Below are 26,453 nucleotides of genomic sequence, written 5' to 3'. Positions count from 1 at the left end.
TCGATAAATTCTCCCCCTTACCGAAACAGACAATTTGATACTCTATTTGTCCCCCAGAATAAAGCGCACCAATCACATTTCTTTAATGAACAACAAAATTAACCGTTTATTATAAAACCAAGTCTTAACCAATACTGCAGTAAGTGTTCAGCAGTGCTTATTTAAGAGAGTGCATTAACAAGACTGGCGAGGTCCAAATGGCAGATTGGGTGCCAAATCAATATTAGACACTGACTGACATCATGATCTGCCCACTCTATATGCTTCTGGTGCACGCTGAATATCATTGGGAGTGGACCCCTGCCTTTTTTTGTCTCCTAGCTCCTGTAGCTCCTGGCTACTGAAACCAGCAGCATAACAGAATTGAATTTTGCGGCCCATAATTCTATGAAGTTATGCTAAACCTATATAAAACACTAGTTCAGTCCCAGCTGCAGTATTGTGTTCAATTCTGGGCACCACACTTTCGGAATGACGTGAAGGGTTTGGAGAAATTTTAGAAGAGATTTACTAGCATGGTTTCAGGGATGAGGGATTACAGTTACATGTTTACACTGGAGAAGCTGGGGTTGTTCTCCTTAGAGCAGAGAAGGCTAAGACGAGATGTGATAGAAGCATTTTAAATCATGAAGGATTTAAATAGAAAGTAAAGAGGAACTGTTTCCAATGGTTGAAGGGTCAATAATTACAGGGCACAGATTTATGATGATTGGCAAAAGAACCAGAGGTGACGTGAGGAAGAACCTTTCAATGCAACGAGTGGTTAGGATTTGGAATGTACTACCTGATAATATTTTTTTTTTATATTCATTCATGGGATGTGGGCGTCGCTGGCCAGGCCAGCATTTATTGCCCATCCCTAATTGCCCTTGAAAAGGTGGTGGTGAGCTGCCTTCTTGAACCACTGCAGTCCATTTGGGGTAGGTAGACCCACAGTGCTGTTAGGAAGGGAGTTCCAGGATTTTGACCCAGCAACAGTGAAGGAACAGTGATATAGTTCCAAGTCAGGATGGTGTGTGACTTGGAGGGGAACTTGTAGGTGGTGGTGTTCCCAAGTATTTGCTGCCCTTGTCCTTCTAGTTGGTAAAGGTCCCGGGTTTGGAAGGTGCTGTCTAAGGAATCTTGGGTGCATTACTGCAGTGCATCTTGTAGATGGTACACACTGCTGCCACTGTGCGTCGGTGGTGGAGGGAGTGAATGTTTGTGGATGGGGTGTCAATCAAGCAGGCTGCTTTCTCCTGGATGGTGTCGAGCTTCTTGAGTATTGTTGGAGCTGCACCCATCCAGGCAAGTGGAGAGTATTGCATCACACTCCTGACTGTGCCTTGTCGATGGTGGACAGGCTTTGGGGAGTGATGATGGATATAGATTCAATCGTCGCCTTCAAAAGGGAATTGGATAAAAACTTGAAGGAGAAAAATTTGCAAGGATATGGGGAAAGAGCAGGGAGGTGGGACTAACTTGATTGTTATTTGAAAGAGCCAGCAAAGACTTAATGGGCCAAATGGCCTCCTTTTGTGCTGTACTTTTCTAAAGGGGCAAAATTCAATAGTCCCTGTAAGTAGCAGAAGGGTTCGCAATGTGGGATAACCTGTAACCCCTTCTTTCCAATGCAGGCAGCAGACAAACTTCAAGCTGGCTGCTCATTTAAATGATGCAGCTCAGCGATAAATGCCTTAGCAGGGGGCAAACATTTGCCTGAGGCTAGCACCACTTAAAGCCAGCCTGCACTACTTAAAGGGGAGGTGCATTCTGGCTGCAGCAGATGCTGGAAGTGGCTGGGGAAGAGTCTGTGTCCTTTGAGAAGAGTGACTACGGTGCAAAAGGGCAGATAGCATGCACTAGAGGCCTTGGTGCATGACGCGGAAAGGAAGAGAGAGGTCCTCTATCGAACAGGAGGCCGTCCAGACAAACTTTGCAAAGACAGTGGGAGCAGACAGCCATCACTGTCAATGCAAGCAGTGTAGTGCTGAGGATCTGGTTGCATTGCAAGAGGAAGTTTAATGATCTCACACAAGTGGTCAAAGTCAATGAATGCATCCTCAAATGCTATATCCTTACAACTGAACCATAGAGTCATAGAGTCATAGAGTTATACAGCTCAGAAACAGGCCCTTTGGCCCATCGTGTCTCTGCCGGCCATCAAGCACCGAACTATTCTAATCCCATTTTCCAGCACATGGCCCGTAGCCTTGTATGTGATGACGTTTCAAGTGCTCATCCAAATACTTCTTAAATGTTGTGAGGGTTTCTGCCTCTACCACCACTTAAGGCAGTGCGTTCTAGATTCCAACCACCCTCTGGGTGAAAAAATGTTTCCTCAAATCCCCTCTAAACCGCCTTCCCCTTAGCTTAAATCTATGCCTCCTGATTATTGACCTTATCGCTAAGGGAAAAAATTTCTTCCTATCTAACTTATCAATGCCCCTCATAATTTTGTATATCTCAATCATGTACCCCCCTCAGCCTTCTCTGCTCTAAGGAAAACAACCCTAGCCTTTTCAGTCTCTCTTCATAGCTGAAATGCTATGGCAACATCCTGGTGAATCTCCTCTGCACCCTCTCCAGTGCAATCACATCCTTCCTATATAAAAGCAAAATACTGCGGATGCTGGAAATCTGAAATAAAAACAAGAAATGCTGGAACCACCCAGCAGGTCTGGCAGCATCTGTGAAAAGAGAAGCAGAGTTAACGTTTTGGGTCAGTGACCCTTCTTCGGAACTGACAAATATTAGAAAAGTCACAGGTTATAAGCAAGTGAGGTGGGGGTGGGGCAAGAGATAACAAAGGAGGTCTAATACCTTATCAAACACCAGGAGGGAAATAGAAAGCAATGAAGGTGAACAAGGTAAAAGAGACCAACAAAAATCCCATCGGAGAGAAGAGCAGAACTTCTTCAAGGTAGGCATCCCTGGAAGAGAAGTGGCAGTGAATTAAACACTAAAATAAAACAAAATACTGCGGATGCTGGAAATCTGAAATAAAAACAAGAAATGCTGGAACCACTCAGCAGGTCTGGCAGCATCTGTGAAAAGAGAAGCAAAGTTAACGTTTCAGGTCAGTGACCCTTCTTCGGAACTGACAAATATTAGAAAAGTCACAGGTTATAAGCAAGTGAGGTGTGGGTGGGGCAAGAGATAACAAAGGAGGTCTAATACCTTATCAAACACCAGGAGGGAAATAGAAAGCAATGAAGGTGAACAAGGTAAAAGAGACAAACGAAAATTCCGTCGGAGAGAAGAGCAGAACTTCTTCAAGGTAGGCATCCCTGGAAGATTCCTAAAGTGTGGCAACCAGAACTGTACACAGTACTCCAGCTGTGGCCTAACCAGTGTTTTATACAGCTCCATCATAACCTCCCTGCTCTTATATTCTATGCCTCGGCTAATAAAGGCAAGTATCCCATATGCCTTCCTAACCACCTTACCTACCTGTGCTGTTGCCTTCAGTGATCTATGGACAAGTACACCAAGGTGTCTCTGACCTTCTGTACTTCCTAGGGTCCTACCATCCATTGTATATTCCCTTGCCTTGTTAGTCCTCCCAAAATGCATCACCTCACACTTCTCAGGATTAAATTCCATTTGCCATGCTCCACCCATTTTACCAGCCCATCTATATTGTCCTGTAATCTAAGGCTTTCCTCCTCACTATTTACGACACCACCAATTTTCGTGTCATCTGCGAACTTACTGGGGCTGTCCAAGTGGAGATAAATTCTGTCCCTCAGAATTTTTTCCAATTGTTTCTCAACCACTGATATTAGACTGTAATTACCTGGTTTATCCCTGCTACCCTTCTTGAATATGGTACCACATTTGCTGTCCTCCAGTCCTCTGGTACCTCTCCTGTGGCCAGGGAGGATTTGAAAATTTATGTCAGAGCCCCTGCTATCTCCTCCCTTGCCTCACATAACAGCCTGAGATACCTCTCATCTGGGCCTGGGGATTTATCCACTTTTAAGCCTGCTAAAACAGCTAATAACTCCTCCCTTCAATGCTACTATGTTCAAGTATATCACAATCCCCCTCCCTGATCTCTACACCTACATCGTCCTTCTCCATAGAGAACATAGATGAAAAGTAATCATTTAAAACCTCACCTATATCCTCCAACTCCACACACATTGCCACTTTGGTCCTTAATGGGCCTACTCTTTCCCTGGTTATCCTCTTGCCCTTAATATAATAAAACGCCTTGGGGTTTTCCTTTATCTTGCCCTCCAGCGTTTTTTCATGTCCCCTCTTCGCTCTCCTAATTACTTTTTTAAGTACCCCCCTACACTTCCTATACTCCTCTAGTGCCTCCGTTGTTTTCAGTGCTCCGAATCTGCTATAAGCCTCCTTTTTTTCCCTGATCCAATCCTCTATATCCCTGGACATCCAGGATTCCCTGGACTTGTTGGTCCTACCCTTCACCTTAACGGGTGCATGTTGGCTCTGAACTCTCACTATTTCTTTTTTGAATGACTCCCACTGGTCTGATGTAGACTTTCCGACAAGTAGCTGCTCCCAGTCCACTTTGGCTAGATCCTGTTTTATCATATTGAAATCAGCCTTCACCCAATTCATTACCTTTATTTCCGACCCGTCTTTGTCCTTTTCCATAACTACCTTAAATCTTACAGAGTTATGGTCACTATCCCCAAAATGCTCCCCCACTGAAACTTGTACCATTTGTCCAGCTTCATTCCCTAGGATTAGGTCCAGTACTGCCCCTTCTCTTGTAGGACTTTCTACGTACTGGCTCAAAAAGCTCTCCTGTATGCTTTTTAAGAATTCCGCCCCCTCTAAGCCTTTTGCACTAAGACAATCCCAGTTGATATTAGGGAAGTTGAAATCCCCTACTATTATCAGCCATTTATTTTTACACCTCTCTGAGATTTGCCTACATATCTGCTCCTCTATCTCTTCCTGATTGTTTGGAGGCCTGTAGCACACACCCAGCCAAGTGATTGCTCCCTTTTTGTTTTTAAGTTTTACCCATATGGCCTCATTTGAGGAACCTCCAAAGATATCATCCCTCCTTACTGCAGTAATTGACTCCTTGATCAACAGTGCAATGCCACCTCCTCTTTTATCCCCCCCCGTCATGCCTGAAGATTCTATACCCTGGAATATTGAGCTGCCAGTTCTGCCCCTCCCTCAACCATGTCTCTGTGATAGCAATAATATCATAATCCCATGTGCTAATCAATGCCCTCAATTCATCTGCTTTACTGGTAAGATTCCTTGCATTAAAATAGATGTAATCCAGCCTTGCATTTTTCATTTGTGCCTTAACAGGTTTATATTTGCTCTGCCTTCCAGACTGACTTAGTTTCTCTTCTATATTTGACATCACCCCATACTGTACCTCCACTCTGTATCCCATCCCCCTGCCAAATTAGTTTAAACACCCCCCCCCCCCCACCCGCAAGAGCACTAGCAAACCTTCCAGCAAGGATGTTGGTCCCGTTCCAGTTCAGATGCAACCCGTCCAACTTGTACAGGTCCCACCTTTGCCAGAAACAGACCCAGTGATCCAGGAAACTAAAGCCCTCCCTCCTGCACCATCTCCTCAGCCACGCATTCATCTGCTCTATCCTCCTATTCCTATACTCACTAGCATGTGGCACCGCGAGTAATCCAGAGATTACAACCTTTGAGGTCCTGCTTTTTAATCTGCTACCTAGCTCCCTAAATTCTTGTTCCAGGACCTCATCCCTCTTTCTACCTGTGTCATTGGTACCAATGTGTACCACAACCTCTGACTGCTCACCCTCCCCCTTCAGAATGTCTTGCTGCCGCTCCGTGACATCCTTGACCCTCGCACCAGGGAGGCAACATACCATCCTGGAGTCACAGTTGCGGCCACAGAAACGCCTATCTGTACCCCTTACAATAGAATCCCCTATCACGATAGCTCTTCCACTCCTTTTCCTCCCCTGCTTTGCAGCAGAGCCATCTTTGGTGCCACGAACCTGGCTGTTGCTGCTTTCCCCTGGGAGGCCATTCATCCCAATATCATCCAAAGCGGTATATCTTTTTGAGAGGGGGATGGCCACAGGGGACTCCTGCACTACCTGCCTGCGCCTACTACTTCCCCTGGTGGTCACCCATCCCTTTCATTACCTGTGGTGTGACCACCTCGCTAAACGTGCTATCCACAACGTCCTCAGCATCACAGATGCTCCACAGTGAATCCACCCACAGCTCCGGCTCTGTAATGCGGGTAGCCAGTAGCTGCAGATGGATACACTTCCTGCACACATAGTCATCAGAGACACTGGAAGGGTCCCTGATTTCCCACATTGCGCAGGAGGAGCATATCACGGGTGCGAGCTCTCCTGCCATGAATTGCTTTTAAATTAATTAGTTACTCCCTTAATTAAAAAATACTAATTACACTAAGGGCCTTGTTCTACTCCAAACAATACCCACTACAATCTAAAGTCCTTAATAAAGTACACTAATTTAAAAAAAACACTTTAATAGTACTCACGAGGTTATTTTTTCAAAAAAAAACTTTCCCCTTATTTTGTCTCACATTAGCCTCACATACTGCTCAATTCACCATATCCACTTCACTCAGCTACCAAAAATCTCTATCAATCACGACTCATACCTCACATTCATAGCTTCACTTCACCCTCACACACTGCTGCAAGTCTCACACCCATATCTCATAGCTTGCACACACTGCTAGCTATTCAACAGACACAATCACATCATCCAAACAGATTGCACCACACTCACTGCAACACTTCTATCTCTTGCAGGACATGGAAGCGCACAACTGGAGGCCGCAAGAGCTAACAGATGGGGCACAGACACGGCTGCATGTCCTGCGTACCCCGATTGAGGAGACAGTACAGACAGTGCTCACCATCAATGGAGTAGCGTGACTGAGGCTGTGGCCAGTGGCAGGGCTTAAACCATGAAGGTGGCGGTATGCTCATACCTAATTCTTCTTCTCACATTCCAGTTCCCTCTCATCCCACAATCTCTTCTGATTTACAAGTTGCAGATGGTTTAAGGAAGCACCTCTTGCTTCCCGTCCCCCTCACCACAACCCTTGTGTCTTTCTCCTTTCAGATACCCAAGAACTGCAACCCTGAAAGGCAGTGGTACAGGAGCAAGAAGTGATAGAGGAAAAAGAAACTATTGATGAAGAAACACCTTCACTCATTCTGACTCTCACAGCCAGCAGTTCAGATACTGACACTGTGTGTATTTTAGAGGATAGTATAGGGGAAGATCTGCTTGTGATGAGACAACGGGCATGAGTGGGCTGCAGCCAGGGCAGGGGGGAAGGTGCCAGCTCACCAGACGGCAAGATCACAAATGAGCGCTGCTGCAGAGAACTCAGGTAAGAACTCAGTTCAGGTGGCGTACACTAAAAGACTGGTGGATATGCAAATAGAGATGCTGGGTACATTGGCAAGCCTGCCAAAAAGCCTGTGGCCACTGTCCAGGAGCATGGAGGAGTCCAGCCCCAAGCTTGCACAGGGTTTTGCACAGCACTGGGAGCACATCTGGGGTGGAAGTGGTAGCTCACTCCATGAGAACACTTGCAGACCCAACCATGATGCTGCAGCATCTGATGCCTGATATCTCAGCTTCTATCAACACAAGTAGAAACCACACAACGTCTGAATGCAACTGTGGAAGCTCAGACTGAATTTGTGCAAGCTCAGCTTGTTGCTATACACGGTCAGACTGTGGCTGCGGATGCCAGTACTCAAAGGGATTTGCAGGGTCTCACAGATGTTCCAGCAAATTACTAGAATTGCTGAGGCACCACCTCAGCGGAGTAACAATGGCTCAGTGGAATATGAACCTGCTGTTTTCTTGGAATTACAGCATTCGTGCTCCCACTACTTCCACTCCACCAGTGCCCTTGCTGTTTCCTGTCAGCCAGCCAGCCCAGACTGCTGCCACCCATGCTGATGAAGGGCAATCCAAAGCCAGGCGTTCTAGAGACAGAGCCACAGCTGTGCAAGGTCATCCTGCAAGGCCATCTGCATCTTCCTCCACTGCAAGTCAGTAGCCTTCCACCAAATATGCTGCTACCACTGTGTAGGAGCACTATGCCAACCAAAGGCACACAGAAGACAAACACTAAGGGATCGCACAAGGTTGATTAATTGATTTTTGTATGGAATATTGGATTGTGTGTTTGATAAAGTTGTTTTGGAATGTTGGCTTTGTGGTGGCCTTCATTTCAGCATCATGGCCAAGAGGACGCTGTGATGGTCAGTAACAGAGGGATGGTAAGGTGTGGGACTTTTGTTGAATAGGAAATTGAGTTTGAGTTCACTGGTACCGTGGTTGGATGAGCCGATAACAGACAGCTTGGAGAGAGAGGGGATGTTTTGGCTACTTCCTGCCTTCATCCTCCTCTTTGTCCTCCTCTTCTTCTTCTTCCTCCTCCTCCTCAGCTGTTTGCTGTCTACCTGGTGGCAAGGTTATGCAAGATGCAGCCGAGCATGACAATTTGTGACACATGCTCTGGGGAGTACTTCAGGGCTCCTCCAGAGCAGTCCAGGCAGAGTAAATGTTGATTAAGCACCCCAGTGGTCTGCTCGATGATATTTCTTGTGACAGCATGACTTTCGTTATATACATGCTGCCCAAATGTCCGTGAGTTGCGCACCAGAGACATGACCAGGTGGTCAGTGAATAGCTCTCGTCGTCCAGTAGTCACTTCTGGTTACTTATGGTGGCTCAAATGCTGATTGCACAGAATAAAGCCATCATAGAATCACAGAATCATTACAGCACAGAAGGAGGCACTTTGGTCTGTTGTGTCTGTGCTGGCTCTTTGAAAGAGCAATTTACCTAGTGCCACTCTCCCACCTTCTCCCCGTAGACCTGCACATTCTTCCTTTTCAGTTAACAAGCCAATTCCCTCTTGAATGCCCCAATTGAACCTGTCTCCACCACACTCTCAGGCAGTGCATTCCAGATCCTAGCCACTTGCTGTGTGAAAGAGTTTTCCTCATGTCACCATTGCTTCTTTCGCCAATTACCTTAAATCTGTGCCCTCTTGTTCAAACCTTCCACTAATGGGAACAGTTTTTCCCAATCTACTCTGTCCAAACCCCTCATGATTTTGAATACCTCTATCAAATCTCTTCTCAACCTTCTCTTCTCCAAGGAAAACAGTCCCAATTTCTCTAATCTATCAACGTAACAGAATTCCCTCATCTCTGGAACCATTCTCATGAATCTTTTGTAAGAACATAGGATCAGGAGTAGGCCATTCAACCTGTTGAGCCTGCTCTGCCATTCAGTTAGATCATGGCTGATCATCTACCTCAACACCACTTTCCCGCGCTATCCACATATCCTTTGATGTCATTAGTATCCTGAAGTCTATCACAGAACCATAGAAACATTATGGCACAGAAGGAGGCCATTCAGCCCATCATGTCCGCGCCAGCTGAAAAAACTAGCCACCAAGCTAATCCCACTTTCCAGCACCTAGTCTGTAGCCTTGCAGGTTACAGCACTTCAGCTGCATGTCCAGGTATCTTTTAAAAGAATTGAGGATTTCTGCCTCCTCCACCATTCCTGGCAGTGAATTCCAGACACCCACCACCCTCTGGGTGAAAAAGTTTTTCCTCATGCCCCCTCTAATCCTTCTACCAATCACCTTAAATCTGCGCCCACTGGTAATTGACCTCTCTGCTAGGGGAAACAGTTCCTTCCTGTCTACTCTATCTAGGCCCCTCATAATTTTGTACACCTCAATTAAGTCACTCCTCAGTCTCCTCTGTTCTAAGGAAAACAACCCTAGCCTATCCAATCTTTCCTCATAGCTGCAACTTTCAAGCCCTGACAACATTCTTGTAGATCTCCTCTGTACTCTCTCCAGTGCAATTATGTCCTTCCTGTAATGTGGTGACCAGAACTGTATGCAATACTCCAGCTGTGGCCTAACCAGCATTTTACACAGTTCCAGCATTACATCCTGCTTTTGTATTCCATATCTCGGCCAATAAAGGAAAGCATTCCATATGTCTTCTTCACCACTCTATCTATCTGTCCTGCCACCTTCAGGGACCTGTGGACATGCAGTCCAAGGTCTCTCTCACTTCTTCTATCCCTCTCAATATCCTCCCATTTATTGTGTAGTCCCTCGCTTTGTTTGCCCTCCCCAAATGCATTACCTCAAACTCCTCTGGACTGAATTCCAGTTGCCACTTTTCCGCCCACTCGACCAAACCATTGATATCATTCTGGAGTCTACAGCTATCCTGTTCACTATCAACTACATGGCCAATGTTTATGTCATCAGCAAATTTTCCAATTATGCCTCTCACATTTAAGTCCAAATCATTAATATATACCACAAACAGTAAGGAACCCAACACTGAGCCCATCGAACGCCACTGGAAACTGCTTTCCATTCGCAAAAACATCCGTTGACTACTACCCTTTGTTTCCTGTCACCGAGCCAATTTTGGATCCAACCTGCCACATTCCTTGTATCCTATGGGCTTTCATTTTACTGACCAGTCTGCCATGTGGGACCTTGTCAAATGCCTTACTAAAATCTATGTAGACCACATCTATTGCATTACCCTCATCAATTCTCCTTGTTACTTCCTGTCGATTCCTGTCTTGACCATGCTCAGTGATTGAGATTCCACAGCCCTCTGGGGTAGAGAATTCCAAAGATTCACCACCCTCTGAGTGAAGAAATTCCTCCTCATCTCAGTCTTAAATGGCCTGCCCCTTATTCTGAGATTATGTCCCCTGGTTCTAGACTCACCAGCCAGGGGAAACATCCCACCTACATCCACCCTGTAAGAAATTTGTAAGTTTTAATGCGATCACCTTTCATTCTTTGGAACTCTAGAGAACACAGGCCCAGTTTCCTCAATCTCTCCTCATAAGACAATCCTGCCACCCCAAGGATATGTCCAGTGAAGCTCTGTTTCACTCCCTCTATGGCAAGTATATCCTTCCTTAGATGAGAAGACGAAAACTGTACACAATACTCCTAATTGCATGCTGCACGTGCATGCTAGCTTTTAGTGACTCATGAACAAGGACACAGAAGTCCCTTTGGACACCAACACTTCCCAACCTCTCACCATTTATAGAAATAATCTGTCTTTCTGTTTTTTCTACCAAAGTGGATAACTTCACACTTATTCACATTATATTCCAGCTGCCATGTTCTTGCCTATTGACTTAGCCTGCTCAAGTCCGCTTGAAGCCTCCTTGCATTTTCTTCACAATTTACATTCTCACCTAGTTTTGTGTCATCAGCAAATTTGGAAATATTACAATTGGACCACACATCCAAATCATTTATATAGATTGTGAACAGCTGTGGCCCTAGCACTGATCAGTGCAGTACCCCACTAGTAACAGACTGCTATCCTGAGAATGACCCATTTATTCCGACAATGCATCCACGATCTCTATAGCCACCTCCTTCAACACTCTGGGGTGTAGCTCATCTGGTCCAGGGGATTTATCAACTATCAATCCAGTTAACTTTTCAAGTACTAACTCTTTACTAATACTAATTTCTTTCAGTTCCTCAATTTCTAAAGTCCTGTGGTTGCCCAGTATTTCTGAGAGATTTTCTGTATCTCCTTCTGTGAAGACAGACACAAAGTAATTGTTTAGTTTCTCCCCCAATTTCCTGTACTCCACTATATATTCTCCTGTCTCCATCTTTTTTTATTCATTCAGGAGATGTGGGCATCACTGGATATGCCAGCATTTATTGCCCATCCCTAATTGCCCTTGAGTAGGTGGCGGTGAGCTGCCTTCTTGAACCGCTGCAGTCCTTGTAGTGTGGGTACACCCACAGTGCTTTTAGCAAGGGAGTTCCAGGATCTTGACCCAAAAACAGTGAAGGAACGGCGATATAATTTCAAGTCAGGATGGTGTGTGGCTTGGAGGGAAACTTGCAGGTAGTAGTATTCCCATGCATCTGCTGCCCTTGTCCATCTAGATGGTAGAGGTTGTGGTTTTGGAAGGCGCAGTCGAAGGAGCGGAGTTACTGCAGTGCATCTTGTAGCTGGTACACACTCGTGCCTCTGTGCATCTGTCGTGGAGGAAGTGAATGTTGAAGGTGGTAGATGGGGTGCCAATCAAGTGGGATGCTTCTTCAGTGTTGTTGGAGCTGCACTCATCTAGGCAAGTGGAGAATATGCCATCACACTCCTGACTTGTGCCTTGTAGATGGTGGACAGGCATTGGGGAGACAGGAGGTGGGTTACTCGCCGCAGAATTCCCAGCCTCTGACCCGCTCTTGTAGCCTACTGGCTGGTCCAGTTCAGTTTCTGATCAATGGTGATCTCCAGGATGTTGATAGTGGGGGATTCAATGATTGTAGTGCCATTGAACATCAAGGGGAGATGGTTAGATTCTCTCTTGTTGGAGATGGTCATTGTCTGGCACTTGTGTGGCGCGAATGTTACTTGCCACTTATCAGCCCAAGTCTGGATGTTGTCCAGGACTTGCTGCACATGGACATGCGCTGTGTCATTATCTGAGGAGTCGCGAATGGTGCTGAACATTGTGCAATCATCAGCGAACATCCCCATTTCTGACTTTATGATGGCGGGAAGGTCATTGATGAAGCAACTGAAGATTGTTGAGCCTAGGACACTACCCTGAGGAACTCCTGCAGTAATGTCCTGGGACTGAGATAATTGGCCTCCGACAACCACAACCACCTTCATTTGTGCTAGGTGTGACTCCAACCAATGGAGAGTTTTGCCCCTGATTCCCATTGACTCCAGTTTTGGTAGGGCTCCTTGATGCCATACTCAGTCAAATGCTGCCTTGTTGTCACCTCTGCAGTTCAGCTCTTTTGTCCATGTTTGGACCAAGGCTGTAATGAGGTCAGGAGCTGAGTGGCCCTGGCAGAACCCAAACTGAGCATCAGTGAACAGGTTATTGCTGAGCAAGTGCTGCTTGATAGCACTGTTGACGACCCCTTCCATCACTTTGCTGATGATCGAGAGGAGACTGATAGGGCAGTAACTGGCCCGGTTGGATTTGTCCTGCTTTTTGTGTACAGGACATATCTGGGCAATTTTCCACATTGCTGGGTCACTAGATGCCAGTGTTGTAGCTGTACTGGAACAGCTTTGCTAGGGGCGCAGCAAGTTCTGGAGCACAAGTCTTCAGTACTATTGCCGGAATGTTGTCAGGGCCCAGAGCCTTTGCAATATCCAGTGCCTTCAGTTGTTTCTTTGATATCAGCCTTGTCCAGTGCACTGATATGCAAAGAGAATATCAGTGCAAGATAGCGAGGAACATAAAGGCGGACTTTAAATGCTTCTTTAGGTATGTGAAAAGGAATAGATTAGCTAGGACAAATGTGGGCCCATTACAGGGCTAAACGATCCCACATCAGATCAGATCTAAGCTCTGCAGTCCTGCCACAACCAGTCGTGAGTGGTGGTAGACAATTAACAACTGACAGGAGGAGGAGGCTCCACAAGTATCTCCATCCTCTATGATGTGGAAGCCCAGCACTACAGTTACAACACTGGCATCTACCTGGCAATGTGGAAAATTGCCCAGGTATGTCCTGTACACAAAATGCAGGATAAGTTCAACCCGGCCAATTACCGCCCCTTCAATGTACTCTCAATCATCAGTAAAGTGATGGAAGGTGTCATCGACAGTGCAATCAAGCAGCACTTGCTTAGCAATAACCTGCTCACTGATGCTCAGTTTAGGTTCCGCCAGGGCCACGCAGCTCCTGACCACATTACAGCCTTGGTTCAAACATGGACAAAAGAGCTTAACTCAAGAGGTGAGGTGAGAGTGCCTGCCCTTGACATCAAGGCAGCATTTGACTGAGTATGGCATCTCGGAGCCCTAGCAAAACTGAAGTCAATGGGAATCATAGGGAAAACTCTTCGCTGGTTGGAGTCATACCTAGCGCAAAGGAAGATGGGGCAGGAGTTCCTCGGGGTAGTGCCCTCGGCCCAAACATCTTCAGCTGCTTCATCAATGACCTTCCTTCAATCATAAGATCAGAAGTGGGGATGTTCGCTGATGATTGCACAATGTTCAGCACCATTCGTGACTCCTCAGATACTAAAGCAGTTTGTGTAGAAATGCAGCAAGATCTGGACAATATCCAGGCTTGTGCTCATAAGTGGCAAGTAACATTCGTTCCACACAAGTGCCAGGCAATGACCATCTCCAACAAGAGAGAATCTAACCATTTCCCTTTGACATTCAATGGCATTACCATCGCTGAATCCCCCACTATCAACATCCTAGGGGCTACCATTGAGCAGAAACTGAACTGGAGTTTCCATATTAATACCGTGGCTACAAGAGCAAGTCAGAGGCTAGGAATCCTGCGGCGAGTAACTCACCTCCTGACTCCCCAAAGCCTGTCCACCATCTACAAGGCACAAGTCAGGAGTGTGATGGAATACTCTCCATTTGTCTGGATGGGTGCAGCTCCAACAACACTCAAGAAGCTCGACACCATCCAGGACAAAGCAGCCTGCTTGATAGGCCCCCATCTACAAATATTCACTGCCTCCACCACTGACGCACAGTGGCAGCAGTGTGTACCATCTACAAGATGCACTGCAGCAATGCGCCAAGACTCCTTAGACAGCAGCTTGCAAACCTGCGACCTCTACCAACTAGAAGGACAAGGACAGCAAATGCATGGGAACTCCACCACCTGCAAGTTCCCCTCCAAGTCACACACCATCCTGACTTGGAACTATATCACTGTTCGTTCACTGTCGCTGGGTTAAAATCCTGGAACTCCCTTCCTAACAGCACTGTGGGAGTACCTACCTCACATGGACTGCAGCGGTTCAAAAAGGCAGTCCACCACCACCTTCTCAAGGGCAATTAGGGATGGGCAATAAATGCTGACCTAGCCAGCGACACCCACATCCCATGAATGAATTAAAAAAAATTCTCTTTTCCCTTTCTTTATCAGTTTGTTGCTCATCCTTTGCTGGGTTCTAAATTGCTCCTAATCCTCAGGCTTACCACTTTTTATGGCATTCTTATAAGCCACTTCCTTTGATTTAATGCAATCTTTAACTTCTTTTCTGCACTTTTCTGCATTCTCTCTAATGCCTTCACATCTTTCCTAAAGTGTTGCACCCAGAACTGGACACAATACTCCAGTTGAGGCTGAACTAGTGTTCTATACAAGTATAACATAACTTCCTTGCTTTTGTATTCTATGCCTCTATTAATAAAGCTAAGGATGATGTATGCTTTATCAAACGCTCTCTCAACCTCTCCTGCCACCTTCAATGACTTATGCACATGTACCCCCAGGTCCCTCTGCTCCTGCACCCCCTTTAGAATTTCACCCTTTATTTTACATTGTCTCTCTGCATTCTTCCTACCGTAATGAATCACTGCACACTTTTCTGCATTAAATTTCATTTGCCACTTGTCCACCCATTCCACCAGCCTGTCTATGTCCTTTTGAAGTTCTACACTATCCTCCTCACAGTTCACAATGTTTCCAAATTTCATATCATCTGCAAATTTTGAAATTTTGCCCTGTACACCAAGGTCTAGGTCATTAACATATATCAGGAACGCCAAAGGTCTGAACAGCGACCCTTGGGGAACTCCACTACAAACCTTCCTCCAGTCCGAAAAGCATCCATTAACCACTACTCTCTGTTTCCCGTCACTCAGCCAATTTCATATCCATGTTGCTACTGTCCCTTTTATTCCATGAGCTATAACTTTGCTCACAAGTCTGTTGTGCAGCACGTTATCAAATGCTTTTTGGAAGTCCATGTACACCACATCAACAGCATTACCCTGATTAACCTTCTCTGCTACCTCATCAAAAAACTCCATCAAGTTAGTTAAACATAATTTGCCCTTCACAAATCTATGCTGGCTTTCCCTTATTAACCCACATTTGCGCAATTTTGTCCCGAGTTATCATTTCTGGAAGCTTCCCCACTGAGGTTAAACTGACTGACCTGTAGTTGCTGGGCTTATCTTTAGAGGCTTTTTGGAACAAGGGTGTAACATTTGCAATTCTCCAGTCCTATGGCACCACTCCTGGTGCCTTATCAACTTCAAGTACAGCTAGCCTATCCAATACCTCATCCTTATCAATTTTAAACCCTTCAAGTGTCTGAATTTCCTCCCCTTTCACCACGACCTGTGCAGCATCTTCCTTGGTAAAGACCGATGCAAAGTTTTCATTTAATACCTCAGCCATGCTCCCTGCCTCCATTCGTAAATCCCCTTTTTGGTCCCTAATCGTCATACTCCTCCTTTTACCACCCTTTTACTATTAATATGCCTATAGAAGACTTTTGGATTCTCTTTCATATTAGATGCCAGTCTCTTTTCATACACTGCCTTTGCTTCCTTTATTTTCTTTTTCACTTCCCTTCTGAACCTTCTATATTCAGTCTGGTTCTTGGTTGTATTAGCCACCTGTCATCCATCATAAGCACACTTTTTCTTCTTCATTTTAAACTCTATCATTATCCAAGGAGCTGTGGATTTGTTTGCCCTACCTTTCCCCTTCATGGGAATATACCTTGACTGTGTCCGAACTATCTCTTCTTTAAATGCAGCCCATTGTTTAGTTACCATTTTCCCGCCAACCTTTGATTCCAATTTATCTGGTGCGGATCCATTCTTACCCTGTTTATTTATTTAGAGATATAGCACTGAAACAGGCCCTTCGGCCCACCGAGTCTGTGCCGACCAACAACCACCCATTTATACTAACCCTACAGTAATCCCATATTCCCTACCACCTACCTACACTAGGGGCAATTTACAATGGCCAATTGACCTATCACCTGCAAGTCTTTGGCTGTGGGAGGAAACCGGAGCACCCGGCGAAAACCCATGCAGTCACAGGGAGAACTTGCAAACTCCACACAGGCAGTACCCAGAATCGAACCCGGGTCCCTGGAGCTCTGAGGCTGCGGTGCTAACCACTGTGCCACTGTGCCGCCCAAAATGATGCCATGGGATCTTTTACATCCACCTGAGCAAGGAGATGGGGCCTCAGTTTAGCGTCGCATCCGACAGTGCGGTGCTCCCTCATTACTGCACTGGAGTGTTAATCTGTTGAAGTTGGCTTTCCCCCAGTTCATTATTCTTACTCTGGATTGCTCCTTGTTCTTTTCCATAGCCAATCTAAACCTTATGATATCATGATCACTGTCCTCTAATTGTTCCCCTACTGACACTTGATCCACTTGGCCGACCTTGTTCCCAAGAACCAGGTCTAGCAGTGCCTCCTTTCCCGTTGGACTGTAAACATACTGCTGTAGAAAATTCTCCTGAACACACTCTAGGAACTCTTGCCCCTCTCTGCCCTTTACACTACTACTATCCCATCTATATTTAGATAATTAAAGTAATGACAGCTGCCAGGATAGCTGCTGCAGGCATTGATGTGCTTGATGCTTGAAGTGTGATTGCATACTAGCTGTACATTCAGCTGTACATTCAGGGAGTGTAACCCTTTGAACTTGCAGTACATTTCTGAATTCAGATGTGGCGCCTGCAAAGCAGAGAGTGTGCATTCAGTGAAACCCTCACCATGGGGAAGCCCGCTATCCTGGTGAAGCCACATGCACATTCCTTCTACTTTTCTCTGGAATGAGAGAATGAAATGTATTCCCCTCTTTTTGCATACACTGCATCAGTCACCTCCTTTATACAACAGTGGATGGCGAACTGCAAGATGTTGGAGGTATCCTCTGCTCCAACCTAAAAGGAGCCTGATGCCAAGAAGCTTGTGGCCAGGGTCACCTTTACAGCTGCTAACAATGCCTTCCTCGTCCTGCTCAGAGGCTGCGGGTCTTCCTGCATGAGGTGGCAGATTTCAATAGTGAAACGGAAATGTCGCACACACTGTTCCTGGCTTAGGTTGAGGTGGAGAAGACCCTGGATGGATATGGCCTCCTGCTGAGAGTCCTTCTCTCTGTCCTTCTCCTCCCTTTCTGAGCAGCTTGTCATACTCTGTGTTGCCTCTGCTCATGCTGCAGACTAAGGAAGATTGAAATTATAGCATCCATGACTGGGAGCAGGTGGTGTGAGTAAAGTGAGAACGAAGGCCTTCACCACGTGCCACACCACAACCTATAGACTTTACCAACTTTAAGTAACAATGCAAGCCCTCAAGCGCTTCCACTAACTCAACAGCAAGCAGTAGAAATCAACCAGCAGTAACCCGAAAGTGGTTGATCATCCCTTTTCTGCTGCTGAATGCATGTTCAGTTGTGTGAGGTTAAGAGAGGGCATTAGTTGGAGCGTTCAGGTCAAAAATGGCATCACTGGCATCAAATCAGCATTACCCGCTGAATGATGTCACTGTCTGCCTACTCTGCATACTTTCAGTGCATAGTCCCAGAACCTGCATGAACAACATCACCAAATAGGCTTCCAGCCTGAGCTACACCAGAAATTTATGCACGCAGCGCAGACACCACTTTGGACGTGAAACGACGCCCATAGTGCTGAAGATATGGGCATTACGCAATCGAATTCTATAAATATAAGTTGTTGTTTGGACCATTGGGATTCTACAGTGCAAGTGAATGGCAAAGGGGTTTGCTCCGTTGAGATTTTATTCACTGAAAGTGAATGAAAAGCAATTTGGACCATTGGGATTCCAAACCTTTCTCATGAATGGGAAGTGGTTTCGACTGTTGGAATTCTTTCTGACTGGAGTCAATGGAAAGTAGTTTGGTGCGTTGGGATTTGACACAATGGGAGTGAATTGAGGACCTTATTCCATTAGAATTTGGTACAATAGGAATGAATGGAAAGGATTGAATACAAACTCCTCAGTACTCCCTTAATAGGAAGGGAAAAATTAGCAATGGTTCCTGCTTCTGACTGCAATCCAGTGCACACTGCTGTAAAGTGTGTGCATGCATGGGTGTTGGGTTGGAACAGGAACAGGCTTGGCTGTAAATGGTCAAATAGCCTGCTGACATTTGCTATGCTGGTTCACACCTGAAAAATGGCAACTTGAACCAGGTACCAGAGTCTTTCTGTGTTTGTAGATTTGTATCCCCCTGTGATTCAATTTCAGGTCAGTACTGGGAAACTGGGTGGGAAAGAGAAATAACAATTGTCAGGATCTGGCAGAAGAACTGACTGTGCTGTCCACATTCTGGAACTTCCTGTGTAAACCACTTTCCCTCCTTTTGAAAGTCTTCTCAAAACCCGCCTCCCCAATCTTGCCTTCCTTAAACCTCCTACTACTGCTCAATGTCGATTAAGCCTACATAAGGTGTCCTGGGACATTTGCTCCGTCTTTCAGATGAGATGTTAACTAATTCAGATGGAAATAAAAGATCCCATGGCGTTATTCATAGATGAGCATGGAGTTCCTCTGGTCTCCTGGCCAACATTTATCTCTCAAACAACATCACTAAAATGGATTATCCAGTCATTTTACCTAACAATTACTTCAATTGTATAGAGCTTTGGTTAGACCGCATCAGGAGTACCGTGTGCAGTTTTAGTCCCCTTACCTTAGGAAAGATATTATTGCCACAGAGGGAGTGCAACGAAGGTTCACCTGACTTGTTCCCAGAATGGCAGGACTGTCCTATGCCTGTATTCTCTAGCATTTCGAAGAATGGGAGGTGATCTCATTGAAATCTACAAAATACTTAAAGGGATAGATAGGGTAGATGCAGCTAAGATGTTTTTCCTGGTTGGGGAGTCTAGAACCAGGGAACACAATTTCAAAATAAGGGGGAAGCCACTTAGGGAAGAGATGAGGAGAAATTTCTTTACTCAGAGGGTTGTGAATCTTTGGAATTCTCTACCCCTGAGGGTTGTGGAAGCTCAATCATTGAGTATGTTTAAAGCAGAGATTGACAGATTTCTAAATACCAATGATATAAGGGGATATAAGGATAGTGTGGGAAAAAGGCATTGAAGTGGATGATCAGCCATGATCGTCTTGAATGGCGGGGCAGGTTCGATGGGTTGGATGGCCTATACCTGCTCCTATGTTCCTAAATTCCTAACAATATTCTCATGACTGTGATTATCTCTCCCCCTCTTCAACCTCTGTAGCCTATGACATAGTCGACCACACCATCCTCCTCCAATCCCTCTCCTGTAATGACCAGCTCCTTGGGATTGCCCTCACTTAATTCCATATTTACTTATCTGATTGTAGCTAGAGCCTCATGCATAATGGCTTGTTTTTCCATCTGCACCACTTCCTTGGGAATTTCCCAAGGATCTTTCCTTGACCCTTCCTCTTACCCATCCTCTTACCTTACATGCCACCCCTTGGGGATTCATCGGCAGTAATGGGGTCACTTTCCACTTATACTCTGGCAAGACCCAGCTCTACCTCTCCAACATCTGTCTCAACCCCACCACTGTTTCCATGTTGCCAGACCGCCTGTCCGACATCCAGTCCTGGATAAGTCGCAATTAATTTTGGTTAAATATGAGGAAAACTTAAGCCATCATCTTTGGCACCTGTCACAAACTATGGACCCTCACTGATTCCATTCCCCTTCCTGGCCACTGTCTCAGGTTGAACTAGACTGTCTCAACCTCAGCACCCTAGCTGATCTTCCCAGCCCATATTCTCTCCATTACAAAGATTGCCTACTTTCATCTCTGTAGTATGTCCACTGTCGTTGCTATTGCATCCTGCTCCCCCAGTGCCTCAAATTAACAACTCTCATACTTGTGTTTAACTCTCTTCCTGACCTTCCCCCTCTCTAGTTAACCTTCTCCAGCCCTGCAAAACCACCCCTACACCCCTAACACCAACACACAGATTGTCTGATTCCAGCTGTTTGTGCATTCTCCTCCTTCTTCACCCCAGCACTGGCGGTCATGCCTTCAGTCGCCTAGGCCCCACTCTCTGGAATTCCCTCGCTAACTTAACTCGCCACTGTATTGTCCTCCTTTAAGACCCTCCTTAAAACCTACCTCTTTGCTCAAGCTTTTGTTCATCCTTCCTCATATGAAAAAGTAACTCACTGGCTGTGAAGCACTTTGAGCCATGTGCAAAGGCACTATATAATTACAAGTTGTTGTTTTACCGCAGCCATATTAGTGAACCATTAGAGGGTGAAAGTTGTCTTGGGTGAATTGGCAGCAAGTCTCGCAATGTGCCTGTTAACTGTTCTTTTCCAATGGTAAAGAAAATTGGGCGAGTGTAAAATGGCTGCTGAGTCACTATCACATGTTTTGCGCGACTGTCCAAGATGACTTGCAAGCTGAATTTGAGTGCAGTTTGGTCCTGGGGGCTGGGAGTGGTTACTGAGAATTGCAGAGAGGGGAAGAAAGTCCTTCAAACATCCATTAACTAATCAATGGTGTCCTGTCAGATTGTGCTGACTATCACAATCCTGTGTGAGAAACCACAAATACGTTTAAACTCAAGAACCTCCCTCCCACCCCAATGTCATTAGTCCTCTCACTCGAAACAAGGCTGCAAACACTCGCCACCCAGGCCTTGGGGATCCTTGATACATAGGTTACTAGATTAGGACTAGCATTCTTTGTTTGGAATTGTATTGCATAGCTCCATGTTATTAGTTCTGCAGATCAGACAGATTTTTTTAATTTTCTCTGAGTTGGCAGTGATCTGGGTCATAGAAGCTTCTGGTCTGTTTAGTGCAGTGGGGGAGGGGTAGTTGGAGGAAGAAGCATTGGAACATCAGCACTTAGTGATTTACTTTTCTCTCTTCCTTTCCTGAAGTTGTGATTAGTGTTGCAGATGGGTTCCCATGGCACTATTGCCTTACCCTGTTGATGAGGCATCACAGTCAGGTCTGATCTTATTATGCATCCCTGATCTTCCCTGATGCACTCACACATATTCACCTACACACCTGCACACATTCACATTCACCTACACACACACACACACATATTCACCTACACACTCACCTACACACAGGCACATTCATCTGCACACTCACACATTCACCTACACACACACATATTCACCTACACACTCACCTACACACAGGCACATTCATCTGCACACTCACACATTCACCTACACACACACATATTCACCTACACACTCACCTACACACAGGCACATTCATCTGCACACTCACACATTCACCTACACACACACACATTCACCTACACACTCACCTACACATGCACATTCACCTACACACTCACACATTCACCTACACACTCACACACATACACACTCACACATTCAGCTACACACTCACATACATACACACTCACATTCACCTACACACACACACATTCACCTACACACACACAAATACACACTCACACACTCACCTACACACACACATTCACTTACACACTCACACACATACACACTCACACATTCACCTAAACACTCACATTCACCTACACACACACACATACACACACATACATACTCACACATTTACCTACGCACTCACCTACACACTCACACATTCACGTACAAATTCACACACACCCGTTCACTTACACACTCACATTCACGTACACACACACTCACTCACTCACACACACATTCACCCTCACATACACACATTCACCTAGACAATCACACTGCTATGGCCAGGTGAGGAGGGGGTCTCAGGCTCCCCGCTTGCCCTCTCTCTCGTTTGACCACAACAGGATCTGCTTCTTTTAAAACAATGGTTGTGCTTACCACCTCTGTGAGTGTTTTGCCTTTTACTTTTACTGTGATTGTGAAAGAACCAAACGGACAGGTTTTCTTGAGTTTAAACAAGAAAGAGGTAAGTTTATTATACTTAACAATCTAACCCCGACTTAAAAATACTAAAAATAATACGCTACACATTCACACGCACATTCACACGAGTATCACGCACAAATAGAGTACAGAGGGAAAAATAGATTTGGTGGTTGGATTAAAGTCCAGAATAAATGGAACTTAAATACATAGTCTGTGAAGTGGATGATCCAGTAGTCCTCCAGCTGAAACTGTATTTTTGATGTCCTCGCTGGTCAAAGAGCATTTTGTGGTTGGCCTGCTTTGCTTTCTTAAAGGCAGAATTGTAATTGGTTCTCTTCCCCTGGTCTACGGCTGTTGCAGTGTGTTGGCTTGGAGGGTCCACAGTCGCAGATGGTTTTCAAACTTGATGTTTTCTGCGGGGGGGTGGGGGGGGGTAGAGAGAGAGAAAGGGAAGCATGCAGTTTTCTCTGCTGCTGCAGTCTCAGTTTCTCCTTGTCTTCTGTGAGTGTAACAAAACTCCTGTATTTGCAGAGATGGACAGACGGTTCACTCAATCCCCTTTGTTTTTAAATGAGGTACAAGGTTCAGAATTAGCTCCACAGGTTCCAGGATGCCAATATTTACACTTGGAGGGGTTTGCTCTTTCAATTTCAATGTGTCAGGATGGCCTTGGCTGCCATGCTCATGAAGCAATCCTAGGTAATTCAATTACTTAGAGCAAGCCATTGTTCTGGGTCCAGGGCTTCTCAGACTTTTGTCTGCAGTTCAATCCCCTGCTATTTCAGATGTAAATTGCAGTGGCCATCTTGGCTGCTAGTTTTTTAAGAGTTACATTAAAAGTCTAATGTAAGTTTCCAACCGAAAAAACTAATATTTCTCATTTGGCATATGGGGTTTTCTTGACACACACACATTCACCTACACACTCACATCCACCTACACACACAATACATATTCACCTACATACACACACACACATATTCACCTACACTCACACACACACATATTCACCTACATACACACATACACTCATACACACACACAATCTGCTACACACATACATACATTCACCTACACTCACACACATATTTACCTATGTACACACACACACAGACACACACTCACCTACACACACACACATACACACAAACACACACACAATCAGCTACACGCACTCACACACACACGCACATTCACCTACACATACACCTACACACACACATTCACCTATACACTCACACACACACACACACACATATTCACCTAGACATTCACACACACACACGCACACAATTAGCTACACACACACATTCGCCTACACACTCACACACATACACACACATACACACAATCAGCTACATGCACTCACACACACATTCACCTACACACACACATTCACCTACACATACACATTCACCTATATACACACACACACATATTCACTTAGACACTGACACACTCACACATTCACCTAGACACTGACACACACATTCACTTACACATTTACACACACACACATATTCACCCAGACATTCACACACACACACATTCACCTACACAGTCAGACACACAACCACCTACACACACACACACACAAATTCACCGACAGATTCACACTCACACACACACACAATCACTTACACACATATATTCACCTAGACACTGACACACTTACCCATTCATCTAGACACTGACACACACATTCACTTACACATTCACACACACATATTCACCCAGACATTCACACACACACACACATTCACTTACACAGTCAGACACACAATCACCTACACACACACCCACCCCTACACACTCACACAGGCGCATTCACCTATGCACACACACACACACACCTACAGATTCACACTCACAAGCACACACAATCACTTACACACACATTCACCTACACATTTTCACACACACAGATGCACAGACACATTCATCTGCACACTCTCACATACAGATTCACTGACAACACACAAACACATGAACACATTGACCTACACACATACACACACACACACACACATATCAACCAGGGAGATGGTGCCATAGTGGTAATGTCACTGGACTAGTAATCCAGAGGCCCAAACTAATTCCCTGGGGCCATGTGTTCAAATCCCACCATGGCAGTTGGTGTAATTTAAATTCAATTAATTAATAAATTCAATTAATTAATTTTAAAAATCTGGAATTGAAAGCTCAGTAATGGTGCTATGAAACTATCATCGTTTGTCATAAAATTCCACCTGGTTCACTAATGCCCTTTAGGTAAGGAAATCAGCTGCCCTTACCTGGTCTGGCCTACATGTGAATCCAGACCTGCAGCAATATGGTTGACTCTTAGCAAGGAACTCAGTCGTCAAGGGCAATTAGGGATGGGCAACAAATGCTGTGCTTGCCAGCGATGCCCACATCCCATGAAAGAATAAAAAAATTCACCTACACACTCACACACACCCATTCTCATACACACATATACACACACACACACACACACGCACAATTACCTACAGACTCACATACACTTGCACACACTTGCTCTATATTTAAGAAGTATTTAGATGAGCACTTGAAATGCCATAGCATACAAAGCTACGGGCCAAGTGCTGGAAAATGGGATTAGAATAGTTAGGTGCTTGATGGCTGGCACAGACACGATGGCCGAAGGGCCTGATTCTGTGTTGTAAAACTCTATGACTCTATGACAGACACACTCACACATTCATCTACATACTTACATACACACATGCGCACCTACACACATGTACATTCGCCTACACACCCAAATACATAGGATTACATAGGATAAACAACACAGAAACAGGCCATTCAGCCCAATCAGTCCATACCGGCATTTATGCTCCACTTAAGATTCCTCCCATCTTTCCGCATCTAAATCTATCATCGTAACCCTATATTCCCTTCTCCCTCATATGCTTGTCTAGCCTCCCCTTAAATGCATCGCTTCAGCTTGTGGTAGTGAGTTCCACATTCTCACCACTCTTTGGATAAAGAAGTGTCTTTTGAATTCCCTGTTGGATTTCTCAGTGACTGTTTTATGTTGATGGCCTCTGGTTATGCTCTTCCCCACAAATGGAAACATTCTCTCTGTATCCACTCTATCAAAATCTTTCATAATTTTAAAGACCTCTGTTAGGTCACCCCCTCAGCCTTCTTCTTCCAAGAGAAAAGAGACCCAGCATGTTCATCCTTTCCTGAAATTTTTACCCATTTCTGGTATTATCCTTGTAAATCTTTACTGCAGCCTCACCAATGCCTCGCTATCCTTTTTATAATATGGTGACTAGATCTGCATGCATACTCTATGTGTGTTCTAACCAAGGTTCGATACAGGTTTAGCATAACTTCCTGACTTTTCAATTCTATCCCTTTAAAAATAAAGCCGTGTGCTTGGTCTGCTTTTTTAATGGCCTTGCTAACCTGTGGTAGAACATTTAGTGATTGGTGTATTTGTAATAAATGACCTCCCTATTCTTCCTACCAAAATGTACTACCTCACATTTATCTGTGTTGAACTTCATTCGCCAATTATTTTCCCATTCCGCAAGTTTATTAATGTCCTCCTGTAATTTGTTGCAGTCCTCAGTATTGACTATCCTCCCTAATTTGGTGTCATGTACAAATTTATAAATTGTGTTTTTGATTCCAAAGTCCAAATCATTAATATAAATGGTGCACAACAGTGTTCCCTGCACTTCCCACCTTCTGCCACCCTGAATAACTACCCTTTACTCCCACTCTCTGC

General features: G+C 45.1%; 1 protein-coding gene across 1 annotated transcript in view; it reads left to right on the top strand.

Moving 5' to 3' along the window:
* The window catches only part of zgc:162816 (uncharacterized protein LOC571260 homolog), a 108,475-nt gene that overhangs the window by 77,767 nt on the left and 4,255 nt on the right, over positions 1-26,453 (top strand). The window contains 4 exon segments of the mRNA XM_068030812.1: positions 426-441; positions 10,770-10,807; positions 13,448-13,482; positions 19,670-19,681. Coding sequence (XP_067886913.1) covers positions 426-441; positions 10,770-10,807; positions 13,448-13,482; positions 19,670-19,681 — 101 coding nt within the window.

This window comes from Heterodontus francisci, chromosome 5 (genome assembly GCF_036365525.1).
Source record: "Heterodontus francisci isolate sHetFra1 chromosome 5, sHetFra1.hap1, whole genome shotgun sequence".
NCBI lineage: Eukaryota > Metazoa > Chordata > Chondrichthyes > Heterodontiformes > Heterodontidae > Heterodontus > Heterodontus francisci.
The sequence above is the reverse complement of the archived record's forward strand: the minus strand, read 5'-3'. Positions and strand labels throughout refer to the sequence as shown.